The sequence below is a fragment of the Passer montanus genome, unplaced genomic scaffold (genome assembly GCF_014805655.1).
Source record: "Passer montanus isolate IOZ18808 unplaced genomic scaffold, ASM1480565v1 scaffold22, whole genome shotgun sequence".
NCBI classification, from domain to species: Eukaryota; Metazoa; Chordata; class Aves; order Passeriformes; family Passeridae; genus Passer; species Passer montanus.
In genome coordinates, this window is record NW_024366815.1 from 9,002,604 (window position 1) to 9,017,260 (window position 14,657).

General features: G+C 36.2%; 1 protein-coding gene across 8 annotated transcripts in view; it reads right to left on the reverse strand.

The window, feature by feature from the left end:
- PDE4D (phosphodiesterase 4D) overlaps positions 1-14,657 on the reverse strand; it is a 314,096-nt gene that overhangs the window by 75,404 nt on the left and 224,035 nt on the right. For all 8 annotated transcript variants that reach the window (XM_039709602.1, XM_039709604.1, XM_039709608.1 and 5 more), the window contains 3 exons: positions 9,953-9,989; positions 7,583-7,656; positions 6,746-6,795 (listed from right to left, as the gene is read on the reverse strand). In XM_039709602.1, coding sequence (XP_039565536.1) covers positions 6,746-6,795; positions 7,583-7,656; positions 9,953-9,989 — 161 coding nt within the window. The remainder of the gene's footprint in view (positions 1-6,745; positions 6,796-7,582; positions 7,657-9,952; positions 9,990-14,657) is intronic.

Sequence of the window (14,657 nt, forward strand, 5' to 3'; positions counted from 1 at the left end):
ACTGTGCTCGGCCTCCCATTGCAGGAGTTTCTCATGGATAGTTACAGCAGACTAATGTCCACTGGATAACTCAAGATTTTGCACAGGCAATGTTTTGGGCCTCTGCAGAGCATGTGGTTTCGCTGAGACAACTGCTTGCCTCCCCTGACTATAAAGAATGCTTGGGGATGTTCAGAGGGATTTGATACCAAGAGAGCCAACTGGAAGTATGAAACACATACATGTCTGAATACATGTATGCCAAACAGTTGCTTCCATGATGACCAGTTCCCACTATCAAAGATTTTCTGAGCTGAGTAACCAAACATTGGAAAAAAAAGTCTTTTTGCATAAATATGTTGTAACTTTTGGCCTGAGAGCAGAAGACTGAATTTTAGGTGTTGCTTATTCTTGAAATTTTTAATCCTAGTTCCTGAGAAAGTGCAGTAGGCACAAGTGGATGTTCCTACCACCAGACCTGGAATTACACCTTTCAGTTGAAGAGTCATTTTGCAGGATGTAAAATACATGAGGCCAGAGAGAGAAAATACAGAAAAGGGAGACTTTGTTGTATCTTGTCTCCAGGGCTCTCTGACCATGGTTTCTGGCAGCTCTGATTCACTGCTGTGTTCAGGCTCCTTACTCAGGAACCTGCATGTAATAAAAGCAGAATTTATGCAGTTTAATGGGTGATTTCAATGTAGCCCTTAATTTTTAAATGGATGCTCAGGAAAGTGAATAGGCTTGAATAGGCCAGTTTCTCCAGAATCTATTAAAGGAAAAAATATTCACTTTCAAATAAATCTTTTAGACTGGACAGGTGATAATGTGTCCCTGTGTGAAAAGAAGGTACACTCAGACTGCAACCAAGTCATACCAGAAACCACATCTGCTTCAGCTGTATTTTCTGTATTCATCAGACAAGGGACTGCAAGTGAAGGAGAAAAATTACACAGGCAAGAGTCCTATTTTTCTTTCTGATTCTTCTCAACTCTGTCCTAAAAACCCAACTATGTGTCACTCTTTCCAGTTGTTTTTCTGTGGTTATGAATACAATAAATACAGCCTCGGGTCATGTACAGTTCTCTGCTGTGCTACGCCACCAGTGCCTGTAAGGGACAGAGGCTGAAAGGAGAAGAGGCACATGAAGCTTTTCATCCTGCCTCTCTTTCCAGTGAAGTGGACAGTTTGGGTGAAATAGTGATATAAGGACTTTTACTGGTGCAGAAAAATATGAGACCAATTTGAAAGTAAGAAGCAAAGATTTATGTGGGGTTGCATATCAGATTATTCATATGGAGATTGATAATGCCTCTGATGTTTTCTTTTTAAATGTATTCCTAGTCTAACTCCAAAATGTGAGTCTGAAACAAAATCAAGGCTCTACTATGCTTCAGTCTTATGAAAAGTAACCTGAAGTGCTAGATGAAGATAAAAGCAAAGGTCGGCCCTATGATGGGTCCTAGTCTCTATGGACTTTAATAACCACCACATATTTCTACTGAAACAGACTGTTGAAAAATTGAATTCATACACAAGAGCCAAGTGTTGTTGTCTACACACTGCAAAACATCTCTTTTTATTTTCTAATTTTTGTTTCAAATGGTTAATTTTAATTACATGAGCATTTTTGCCAGGAATCTCGTAAACGATGACATATACTCCTTTATTTAACTTTCTATTTTATGAAAGCTTACATATTTGCCTATCAGGTATCAGTGTTGAAGAGTGCCCTGGCTTCATTCGCTTCCTTGAATGTGAGATGATACACAAACAGCTTATCTGGTTCAACACCATGTCAGTCTTCTTCCTGCTGTTCTGCCTTAAAGTTAATCACTGTTTTACAAACTCACTCACTCTAAAAGAGCCCTACATACAGATTTCATTTGAAGCCTTTGAGTTAGAAAACTTTTTCAACATTAATTAAAACTCTACAAATCGAGATGAAGAAAGAAGTCAGCAAGCCTTCACAGTTGTATGCTGTTAATAACAGTCTCTTCCCTAAACTAATGGGGTTGAACTGGAGACAATACTTTTTGAAAAGGAAAGCCAGTTTACTAAATGACTCTATTTAACCAGCTATTTTTAAAATTGTAGCACATGAAAGTACTGCACCAGCTATGACACTGTGAAGTTTTTTTCTGAATGCAAGCAAATTTTGATTCAATTTATTAATATCAAATGCTCACAAGCTCTGCATGTGCAAACTCCGCTAATTCAGCCCCAAAGATGAGGAAATGACTTTGAAGGTCTGGGTGGGGAGCTGACTGCAGGCTCTCTGATACCTTACCTGTTAGCTGCATACCTTACTTCCTATGGGTCAGGGGATGTATGAATGAATTGCAGTCTGTATGTAATTGTGCCCTGTATCTCACAAACCAATATGATTTTGTATGTGTTGTGGCTAACAAGGCTAAAGGTGAGATAACTCTCTGTTTGGTGATCGTGACCTAGATAAGGACTTCTAATGATTAACTGAAAAGAGTACCTGATGTAAATATGGCTGTTTTCCAAATTTGTCCTATTTAAGAAAAATATTATTGATTGTTTAAGAAAATAATATACAGGTCACTGCAAAGTGCTTTTCACAGTAATGATGGGGAACTGGTTCAACTCCACTAGAATTGTTCAACTCCACTACAGCTGATGATTATCAATCCTATATTCAAAACACCTGTTGGAAAAATTGTGAGCTTGTTTTGCAAAAATGAGAGATGAAACTAACTAAACCAACCAATATCTGAATTGCTACTTAGTTACTGAACTTCATGGGTCAGATGGAGGGATTTCAATGGAAGCTTAATCTAATATTCTCTGAGCTGCAAAATATAAATGTTTCTTTTTCTCTACTATTAGAATTCACAGAAACATAAAATGGTTTGGGTTGGAAAAGACTTTAAAGATCATCTAGTTTCAACATCTTCCACTACACCAGGTTGCTCAGAGCCCCTGCTCAAACACTTCCATGGATGGGGCATTCATATCTTCTCTGGGCAAGCTGTTCCAGGGCCTCACCACCCTCAGAATTTCTTCCTAATGTCGACTGTAAATCTGCCCTCTTTCAGGTTAAAACCATTTCCGCTTGTCCTATCATGACAAACAGTTGTAAAGAGTCCCTTTTCAGCTTTCCTGTAGGCCCCTTTTATGTACTTAAGGCTTGTACTTGATATTACTTATGTAAGATCACCCTCCACTTCTCTGAACAGAGCAACACAACTCTATCGGCCTGTTCCTCCCAGGAGAGGTGCTCCAGCTCTCTCTGACCATCCCTGATCATGGCTTTCTCTGGACTGGCTCAAGCAGGTACAAGCCTTTCTTCATCTATGCTGGGGGGCCCAGATCTAGGTGCAGTACTCCAGGTGAGGTCTCATGCAAAGACTTCAGCAAGGCCTTCAACACCGTCTCTCACAATATCATCATAAGAAAACTCTAAAGTGTGGGCTGGATGAGTGTAAAGAATTGTAGAATAGTTGGGTTTTTTTTGAAAACAAAATATTTGTATTTCACTGGTTTTGTTAAGAGAATTACTGCCAGTTTGAAATTAAACACCAGAAAATATGATTCATAGTGATATGATATGATTCAACTCTTTTGGTTGAAGTACAGACCACCAAGCACGAGAGAACTGTTCAGAAAACCCTGTTATTCCAGGCTGATCTTAGTCACGAGAGAGAGATGGTACTCGTAGGAAATTTATATCCCTTTGATCACTTCTAACAGAAGTTTTCATCTCTGTTTATTCACACTGACTATAGTTAAAACTGATATTTACATCCTAGAGTCTAAAGAAAGTATGGAAGGTGTCATCTAAAAATTCTGTTGTTACGTGAAAAGCTCCCATGTCATGCCCCCTAATTTGTCTGCAAAAGGAACACAGCACGCCTGTGTTGTGTTGTATGATAATGAGCATGGTATTTTATGCCATTGATATTCATTAGCTTATTTCAACACAGTTTCCAATAAGGATTCATGTGGTTATACTGAATAGAAAGGATTTTATTTTGATCACAACTGCTGCATATTTTTGTTGAAAAATCACCATAAATTTTAAGGCCACCATGGTGGATGTTGCTTCTAAGAATTTGAACAGATGACTCCTGTGCTGCTTCACTTCTTCTTGTCATAGTTGCTTACTTTTTTGCTAAGGTATGCTGCCACAGATTTATGCCTTGTGGTGAATTCTTAAAATAGAAAATGAGAGAATGCTGCTCTTGCTTTTTTAGTTACTTGACTTTACCAGATTGCTTTTCATGTTTTCTTTGTTGGTACCCCCATATCTTGTTTAGTAGTTCCCTTCTGTGATCATCCCTTTCCTCAGAGAGAATTTTCCCAGAGACACATCTTTCAGGAAGTTGAGCAACATAAAATCTCCATCTTAAGTGTCTGTTTGCTGGTTTATAATCAATATAGCTTAGTGACACATGCCCTCCAGTCACCTAGATTGCCACCTTGCCAATAAGTTCTTGCTGAGACTGCAAGGTGAGCCATGTGGATGACATGATGAGGCTCTACCCTAGCTGGAGTATTTTTCCAGATACTCCATGACACAAATTCTGAGAACAGCAAAACCAGGAGGATTTCTCAGCAGGCAGGATCTCTATAAGCTACATTTTTAATGTTCCCCACAAGAATTCAAAAAACTTAGTAGCATCTGAAAGGGCTTTCAATTATTCTGTGAATTATAGCAGAAGTGTTTTTCATCTTCCTTCTTAGCATACAGCTGTTAAGACATTTTACTAGCATTCGATATGCCCCAAGAACAAACCTATGCATATTTCTGCACCAATGCCATAAAATTTGTTGCCATGGAAATATCAAAACCAGCTTATAACTAAGAATGGACAAACCCTTTCATGCAAAATAGTATCCATCCTCAATTTCTGTTCAATAGTCAAAATGAATTGTAGCCATTTTCATGCTTTATAGTGGCTTCATATCTTTGTTATATCGTTAAAGTCTTTCAACCACTTATATCCAGTGCACACAGGCTCCAAATCATCCAGTTCAATGCATAATTTGGGCACAGAAATTCCAGCAGCATCTCTGAGAAATCAGACTAAACTAAATTATATTAAATTATCCTTACTATTATTTGCCTTTTCTTGCTGCCTTTGAATTTATTGGCAAAGAAGAATTTTCTAGATTAATTGGAGAGCTGACTGAAGTACCTTCTTTCTAAACTTTAAAATTTCAGATGATTTATGTGCCTTGGGTCCTGCTGTCTGAACAGCTTCTCCTGCTGGACAAAAGAAGTTGACCTCAGGCAAATAGCTGTGGGACAGCATGTAACGTAATGTTCACAGGCATGCACATCTTCTCTTCTGGATATCATTTTATTTTACTGTTGTGAATTTCACTATGTTTTCTAAAGTTAGTTCCTTGGAGTTAAAGAATGAGCCCTGTATTTGAATATCTCTGTCTCCAGTTAACATATTTCTGGATTACTGTGCTATGAGACAAATCACAAAATTAAAAATAGATATAATATCCATAACTGAAATGGTTTATAGACAGCAATTTGAAACCAATGCACAGAATTACCTCTTCAAGAAATATATCAACTAAGGATCATTAATAGAATTTGTCTACATATATAGATATATCATCTTTCTATTATTTAATTAACATGATGCCTTTCTGTTCATAGTATAGATTTAAACACATAACCTTCTATCCCCTGATGAGCCCTACACACAAATGTTCATATTGTATGAGTTCCTAGAAGAATAAAACTGTACAGACCTGCCAAGACTGTGTCCTTTTAAGGTGAGAGATTAGCTGAAAAAATCCATTGATTTTAACACATTCCAGAGCCTAAAGGCAGAAACTACTGAACATTGAAAAGCTACACTGCTTCTCAAAATTGCTGAAGTATCATTTTGTTATTTAGAGATATAAATGTGTAATTCAATTAAAAAGATGAAGCATTTTGAAAATTACAGAAAATTGTATTTCTGGTTGTGGTTTAAATGGTAATTTGCCTGCTTAGTAAGTGGTTGTATACTTTCATCAAGAAGAAAAGCAAATGCTCTTTCACACTGACAGAATACAATAGAGAAAGTAATACCCGGACAATTAAAGAGTGTAAGTTGTGAATTAACATGATGTAAAAAATATGGGGTTCAATAAAGTGTATTTCCATAAAGACATCCAAGATGAAGTTGTTATTAAAATAACCAAAAGTAGCGTGGGGTAAAATTTTCCAAAATATTAACGTAATTTACACTACTAGTCTTGGGTTTAAGTCAATATTTACTTAGAAATAATACTATCTTTTAAAAGAAAATTTCTTTCTCATACAGATGTTATAAAAATAGGACTTACAATTCTAAATCAGAAAATTCAGTTTTGAACATTTCTCCTCTTAGCATAAGCACTTTTAAAGTGAAGACCTTGTGTCTGCATTGCTGCAGAACTCTATGTCCCAAAAAGAAAGATTAATGGATTCCTTATATCAGTTTTTTGTGCTAGATTTCCTTGCAAAAAGTCACTAATTAATTTATTAATAACATGGTCACATACTGGTATATAAGCAAAAATAATTGGGAAGGAATTTAAATTAAATCTGGAATAATAAAATAAAAATCAGAAGTTAACAGGACAGGACACTAGAAGTCACCAATTTGAGTCACTATGTGACTTAAAAACTCAAAACCTCTTTAATAAAATCAATATAAATGTATGAAGGGATGTAAGTATGTGAAGCAATATATATTATAAAATGCATTTTTCAGTTAGATGCTTTATACAAATAAATTATTCTTACCTGTTATAGTTGCTTTGTTAATAGATGGTTGGCTACACATTGGTGATCTTCTGTTAAAAAGGAAGTGAAAAAAGGTTTAAGCCTGAAAAATGCACTGATGACTGAATTCTTGGACGATACAACAGAAAACATATTACCTAGGAATTTATTTGAGAACTCCAGGACAGGAATATTTTAGAAAATTACAGGTTTATTAAAAACCTGCCTAATCACATCTAGAGCAAATGCATAGCTTGAAATATGACTTATAATACAAAGACATTCATTTATTTGGAATTACTTCTAGGTCTCGAGATGCTTTGGGTGAGGAAAATAACTTCACTTCATTTGCCAGTGTAACTAACATTAGTGTTTACTCTGACACTGTAACATGACTGGAGAGAGATCATATTTATGCTGCCTAACTTATAGTTATGAATTACTGTGGATAGGTAGGGTATCACTACCTTGAATGAGTGGAGTTCTAAACTCAGATCATGCAAGAAGATCTCAGTGAGTGCAGCTGTCTGCTCACTCTCTTTCATTTGCAATACTCAGACTGTGCCTGAATGGTCATCTTTGAATGATCTTAGACATATCACTATCTAAAATCACATAAGGTGAAAAAACCTACTCCAACTTTATGCAAGGACAACAATTGCAAGATCAATTAGAAGGCAAGGGAGCTATTGTCTCAGCCACCAACTATAACATCTTTAGGAAATTATGAACTTGTTCCTCATCATAGTTTTATGCGGGTTTGGTGGTACAGACTGAAATCTATAACTCCTATTTGTCTTAGCTTACATTAAAAAAGTATCACTGCAAAAAGTTCAGTGGCCAAAAAATGACACTCACTTGCTGGGTGCCCGGTCTTGTAAATTGGTTAATGCAGCAAAGTTATTCCGGACAGTACGCAGGCTGGCCAGAACCTGGAACAAAAAAAGTGGTTTCAGTATCAATTTCTGCATAAGTGAGACTGATCTATCTCTGCTCCACTGTGCTGAAACAAAATGGAAAGCACATTGCAAAACCCCTGTAAAAGTTTTCCTGAGCAGGTTAGTCTGGAGTGTTTGGCTATTATTTAACAATTTAATACAAAGGCTGTAGTTTTCATCTATTTTTTGTTCTCCTCATAAACAACTCATTTTCTGTCTGAAGGCAGGCTGACTTGCAGGGGAGGAAAGTTTTTTTTACATAATTCTACTTATTTATTTAAAATACCAAGAAAAGAACTTGAGTCTGGAAGATAATAGCCCATTCAACCCAAATATTTCATGCATACAAAATAATTACAAAATCTTAATTTGCAGTTCAGTCCCCATACACTCCAAAGGACAAATGGAATGAGATTGCCTAGACTGCTAGGAAAAGTAAAAAAGCAAATGTGTCTCCTCTAAGAGGCACAATTGATTTAGGGACTTAGTGCAGGCCAGAAAAAGAGGAAGTTGTCCCCTGAGAATGCAGGAAAAGTCTGCAGCCTCTTACAAGCTTCACGCATTGGGGAAGACAACACAAAATATCTGCTTCCTTTCTGGACTTATGCAAGATAGCAGACAGTGAATGTAGTGGAGTGTCTTTGAGTTATAAGTGGCATAGGCACTCTCTTCTGAAGGCAGTTGGGCAACATGCAAAAGATTTTGTGCCATGTGAGGGTAAAAAGATGAACCTCTCTGTCAGGGGTGAGGTTGTTCAGCTGATGTCCGAGAGGAATTGTGAGTTTATTGGAGCTAGGCTGGAAATGGGAGAAAGCAGCAACACTAATCACTGGTATGTCTTTGCAGAAGTTGACAATTTTTTTTTTTTCTCAGCCCAGACTGGGCTGGGTTCCTGATGAACCCATCTGAAGAATAACAAAAGCAGCAATGAGAAGCTGGGTTTCAGAGATCTGAGTTGAGAAGTGCACAACCCTCTTTTCATAGCACCTTAAATATATACCATAGGTAGGAAGTGAGTAGGACACTGAAGAAAAAAAGAATAAACTAATGAAAGTTTGTAACAGAAAGTATTTAAAACTAGCAATGGCTGGCAGTGGTCAAACTATTGGAGGTAAATTTGAAAAAAGTTAAGATAATAAAAAATATATTTGGCTAACTAAATCCAAAAATCAGGAAGCAAACTGACTTATTTTTAATTCAGCATGGATTAAACCAATTATATATGTCATCAAATCTACGTATTCAGAGTACAGTGAAGATTTCAGAGTATTTCATAAAGGGCCCTTCTTAATATTTTCTCTTCTAGTAAAAGATGATGGGTTTATTCATAATAAGGACTTGATTGAGTCTTATAAACACTGAATCTCTTTGCAATATAATTAAATATATAATAAAGTATTTAATTAATATACTTTTAATAGATTATTTCACTAAAGCAACCTGCATAGTTTGGCTGAAGCTGCCACATATGTTTAGATGTGGCATACATGTTATATATATATATGACATATTATGTATATAATATGATATATGATATATATGATATATATGATATATAGGATATATTGCATATTGTATATGAGTCTATATTCTATATTCTATATTCTATATTATATTCTTATAATATTGTTATTTGACACTGCTGTGTGACTCAACCTTTTTCTTTCCATTCACCTTCAACCACATATGACTTCATAATTACAGTAATTTGACTTAAATTCCTATCTGTTTTGGAGTAAAACCCATCATCAGGAGTTCAAAGAAAAGCAATGTTAATTTTTCATACTTTATAAGGAAGCTCTCTTGTGAAAAACTGTGGCTTTTTAATCTGAATAATAAAGAATTTTGAACTGGTATTTTATAAACCAGAATCTGAATAGAAAAAAACAAACCTGGTTTTGTAAGGGAACATATGTGTTCTGGCTAAAATTTATCTCATTTCTAAAAATCTCATTGTATTTTATTCATAAAATATGTTCAAGTGGAGAAATTGTAATTAAAAAAAATAACAAAATAACTGGAATCAGAGATTTGTCTTAATCAAGAATGCCTGCTACAGTTTGTTAGAGGTCAAAGGTGTTTGTCATGCTGTTGCACTTCAACTTTTCAGATAATCAAAAAGTGCGAAGAGAGGTATAGTAAATAGAGTGGGAGGTTTATGACTTTCTGTTGAAACACTTTTCTTGTTTCAGGCAAACATATATAATATCAACAACAGAAAACAACCAGTTTAGCCATTTTGTCTTTAAATTACAAGGCCATGTGAGAAATATGACAAAGCTGTTCCTACCTGAGCAAATGGTGTCACAATCAAGTCATCTCCATGTCTGAAAAAAAAAATAAGTAGAGTTGTGAGTTAGGTATCACCAAAAACTTGCTGCTTTAACTGAAAGAAAGTCAGGTTTTACAATGCAGTATAGATAACTCCAGTTTTATTCTTCAGTTACACTTTATTATTGGTCCACACACACTTTGAAAAGCAAGTATCAACTTAGTTATTGCCCAACTGCCTGGCAAGTCTATGAGAATGTTTCTGTGGTATGGCAGGTGACTGACCATCTGGGATTAATCTACAGATATGTCATCCCAAAGGATAGAGGTGAATGTTCCAAAAGTGACCCCATGGAGGGTTGTCACCAGGCTTGTGAGGACAGAACAGGTGGATGGCTGGGAGGTACATCACAGATGAATAAAAATCTACTAAAACTTCCAAACTGACTGAGACTTCTGCAGTTATAGGGGCCTGTGACCAAGGGTGTGCTGTCACTGTGACACAGGGGGGATGCATGGACAAAGTGCCAATATGACCAACTGTAGGACAGAAGGCAGGAAGAGAAAGTAGGGTTCCTACTCTTCAGAATGAAAAACTGCTACTTGAAATGGTTGTCTGAAACTACAGTCCTGTAAACACAAGTAGACAGAAGGGCACAAAAGTAGCATCTGCAGCATTGAGGATATAGAGTCAAAATATAGGAACATGAAAAATTTAGCATTTTTAATTTCTTATCCAGTGTATGGCAGCAGTCAAGGTGAAAATAAATTTTCCAAAGGCGAAAAACCAATATGTTTTTAATTTTCTTGTACTTCCCTGTAGTGAATTTATCATAAGTAGCAAGTTCCAGCTTCTAACAGAAACTACCATTGATTTGGTGCTATTTTAATGTTATTCAAGTTCAAGCATAAAATATGAGTTTTGAACATTGGATTTGAAGTGCACGAAAATCTAATCAGAAAAAGGGTGATAAATGGAGAAATGTGACTTGTGGTTGACTTCCTACAATATTATTCTTATAATTTATATACTGTCCACAAGACAGCAATGGTTTGAAGGTGTTGTAAGAACCTATTAAAAAGCAGTCTGTGCAATCTGTACAGCAGTACAATCAGTCTGTAAGGATGAAACAAAACTCCCCAATATTCAAGATCATCAGAATATTTAATAACTCTGTAACCATTTTTATTATCATCTCTTTTATTGCTTTTGTAATAGAAGAATGGATTTTTAAACACCCTGTGGAAGAAATCTGCATTTTGAACACAGTCTTTGCAGGAGTGGTTGGAACAGGGTGTTGCTTCAGGTGGAACCAGACTGGACAGAAAGCATATAAGCATCACTCTTAGAACAAATCAAAATAAACATGCCCTCCATAAGAGGAACTCAGAGGTATTAATTGCTCAGGGAAGCCAAATCCAGTCAGGTATAATAGACAACATGAATCAGCCCAGAGCATTAGCAGAAGAGTTAATGACCAGCTGGGTTTAGTACCTCTTTATGTTTTCACTGAGACAGGAAAACATCAGCAAATGCCCTACACTGTAATTTTAGATAAGGGTTGCTTAATGAATTACACAAAGGCTTTAGCAGAAGATAAGCCAAGTGCCTTTTTTTTATTTTTTCTCTCCTGTTCTCCACTGAAAGAGAGTGTGACTATGCTACTTCACTTCCAGGAAAATTATGCTCTTTGTCTTCGAGTTCTGTGAAATGGCATTATCTAATATGTGACAGCTGGCTTAAATGTTTCTCAGTCTCCTTTAATTTCTTATCTTTTATAAAGGATATTTTTATTATTTGCATAGAGCTACTCTCTTTTTTGTTTGTTTTTTGACATTTAAAGGGGGCCCAGTTCAAAACATAAAACCATTTTTTAGTGATCTAGTCTAAACTGCACATTTGGAAATTATGAAAGGGCAGAATTATGAAGATGAAAATGTGTACAGGTAGCAGCAGCACTGGACAAAGAACAAAAATATTCAATTGTTTCTACCTGTAAATAAGACATGAAGATGGTTCTTTCTAGCATCTGTCAGTAGCAAACACTCTGAATGCCCAATATATGACACAAATGCACAAAATATTCACCAGTGCCTCAAAGTACCAGACAACTCCTGAAACATAGTCACAAACAGTTAATTTTAGATTGGCAAAAAAATATAAAAATAAGATTGTCCTCCTCAAAATCTCTTGTGGGATTCTTTATTTTAGATAGTACTTCCTCTCCTTCCCATTTAGGCCCTGTTTGCCACTCTGTAGATGCTGAGGCACCCATAAAAGGCAACAGGCTACATGGTCTTGCCTTTCTGTCCTGGAGGATCTTTTATTCTTTTATGTAAAATAATATGATCCCACTTTTCTAATTTTCAAACTTGGGTTGTTTCTGGACTGCATTTCACTGAAGAACATGGATATCATACTGTTGCTTGTTATTCTTTAGAATGGGCATGATTAAGTAGTAATTTAATGTACTGAAATGAAGTCAGGACTTAATTTTCACTTTTCAAATCCCCCTTGTGTCAGGAGCAACAAATCCAGATATTATCATTATTTTGGTGAATCTGATACTCAAAGTACAGATATCCACAGCTTTTGCAAAATAGTTAAGCACTCACCAGACCACTTGAACTGCAATGCAATCATAAAAGGTGGTGAGCAATCTTTGATCTACATTGGATCAGAAAATCTGGACAAAGTGAGAGGGTTCAAAAATAGGGCAGACATGTCCAAAGAAGCTGTGGTAATTTTAATACAGAAGAGCAAGAGCACTTGATTCAAAATGCCATTGATACATAGTGTACTACAGTGTGATAAACATGACAATATATCCTGTCTAGATGACATGGAAGCTGATGGGTGATTCGTTCTGGATTCCCATCAGAAGGATAGTGCCACTTATTTGCATACAGAAGCAAGAGGGAGTGTAAATACTGCAATATGACGCAAGCTTCTAAATATAGACAGAGGTATTAGCCTCTAAAACTAGAAGAAATTGTTCACATCAGTGTTAGATTCTCTAACTAGAATGCCTGGCATACTTGTTCATATCTTCATTTTTCAAAGGAAATACATGTTTGATAACAGAAATTTTTTCACAGACACCCCCACAATTTAAAAAGATCAGTTCTCCACCACCAAAGAACATTGCTAAAACATGCACCAGCCCACATGAGATTAATGACTGTTGCATAAAACACAAGCAAAATTCTCTTTAGCAGACCGAATATTACACACCACATTGCAAGCTATTAGCCACCGTAAAGTGGTGAAGCCTAAACGTCTGCAAATTTCTGACTTTTTCTTCATAACATTTCTTATATGACACTTGAACTCACACCATATAACCTAGGCTGATCCCCGCCCTGAAGAGTAGATGAAAGTTCTCTATTAAGTCAGAAGCTAGTTGAACATGTTCAGTACAAAATACTGCTTCCTTTCCTCAGGATTTGCCTCAATTTGTCACTTCTATCCCAATCACAGAATAGTAATTAACTTTTCCTCTAATAATAAGTAACTTAGAGATGCATGGACAGACAGAGAAGGAGGCAGGAAGATTAACATAAGGATAAGACAGGGTGACTGCCTAACCTTTACTTCATAATTAAACTGTCATAATTTAATATAACATCTAATAAGAGAAGCAACTAGAGAGATATTCTGCAGACCTATCAGGATACACTTAAAAATAGTGGATGTTTTTGTAGTACTTAGAAAAAACTCATTATATCCATTAAGGAGAAGGAAATCCCAGGCTTTAGAGACCACAAGGAGACTGAGGGACTTGCTCCTGTGGAGCTTCATAGGGAAGGTCCTCAAGGTTTGTCTTTCTAAAGGCCATAGTAAGCACAGATTAAGGTTTTCTAGGTCTTTCTAGACTTTGACAGGAATACCAACTGAGTGATCTTGAGGACATGCACTGAAGTTATGAGATATAAACAGGATCAATAGGAGCTCTGCCTTATATAAATAGAGGGGACAAAGCATACGACACATATTTGCACCAGTTTGACACAAATGTACCAGTTTAAAGTATGATCTTATTGGTTTGCAACACTCCTCTCCTTGAATCAAAACCTTACTCATATTCTCAGGAGAAAAACTGGCTGAGGATGCTGGTGAAGCCTTAAATCCAACTGGTATAGTCCATGTTGTATTCTCTGGCTACAAACTTTGGACATAGACGATTTGAAAGAATAATGCTGCCAACTGAAGTGAAAAGCCCTAGAGGACAGTGGCTGTATGGAATCACTGAATGAAGTTCCACATCAAGAGCTGAAGCTTTCATCACACTGTCATATGAAATTACTCCATTTTTAAAGAATTGTATAAGCAAGAAGATGGACACTAAGGTAGTCTTCTGTTTGGGTCAGAAAATATATTGCAGCTGCCTTTTGCAGTGTAAACATGTAGATTTGGATTAAACATTTCATCCACTCATTTCTGTATACAAGGCTGTATACTTACTGTCCAATAGCATGTCTCAGCTTAGATGAGACATTTGTATTTTGTTTGCATATATACTGGAACACAATTATACCATAGACAAAACCACAAATGAAAGACAGAGAATAAGCTGATGGAGTACCCTAATTGCCAGGATTTTCTTTTCTGTCCCAATAACATTTCATAGTTGAAGCCAAATATGCACCCACAAAATATATTAATTAAGTATGCTGAAGTATTCACATTGCTCAGGTTCACATTTTAGCAACAATGAAAGCTG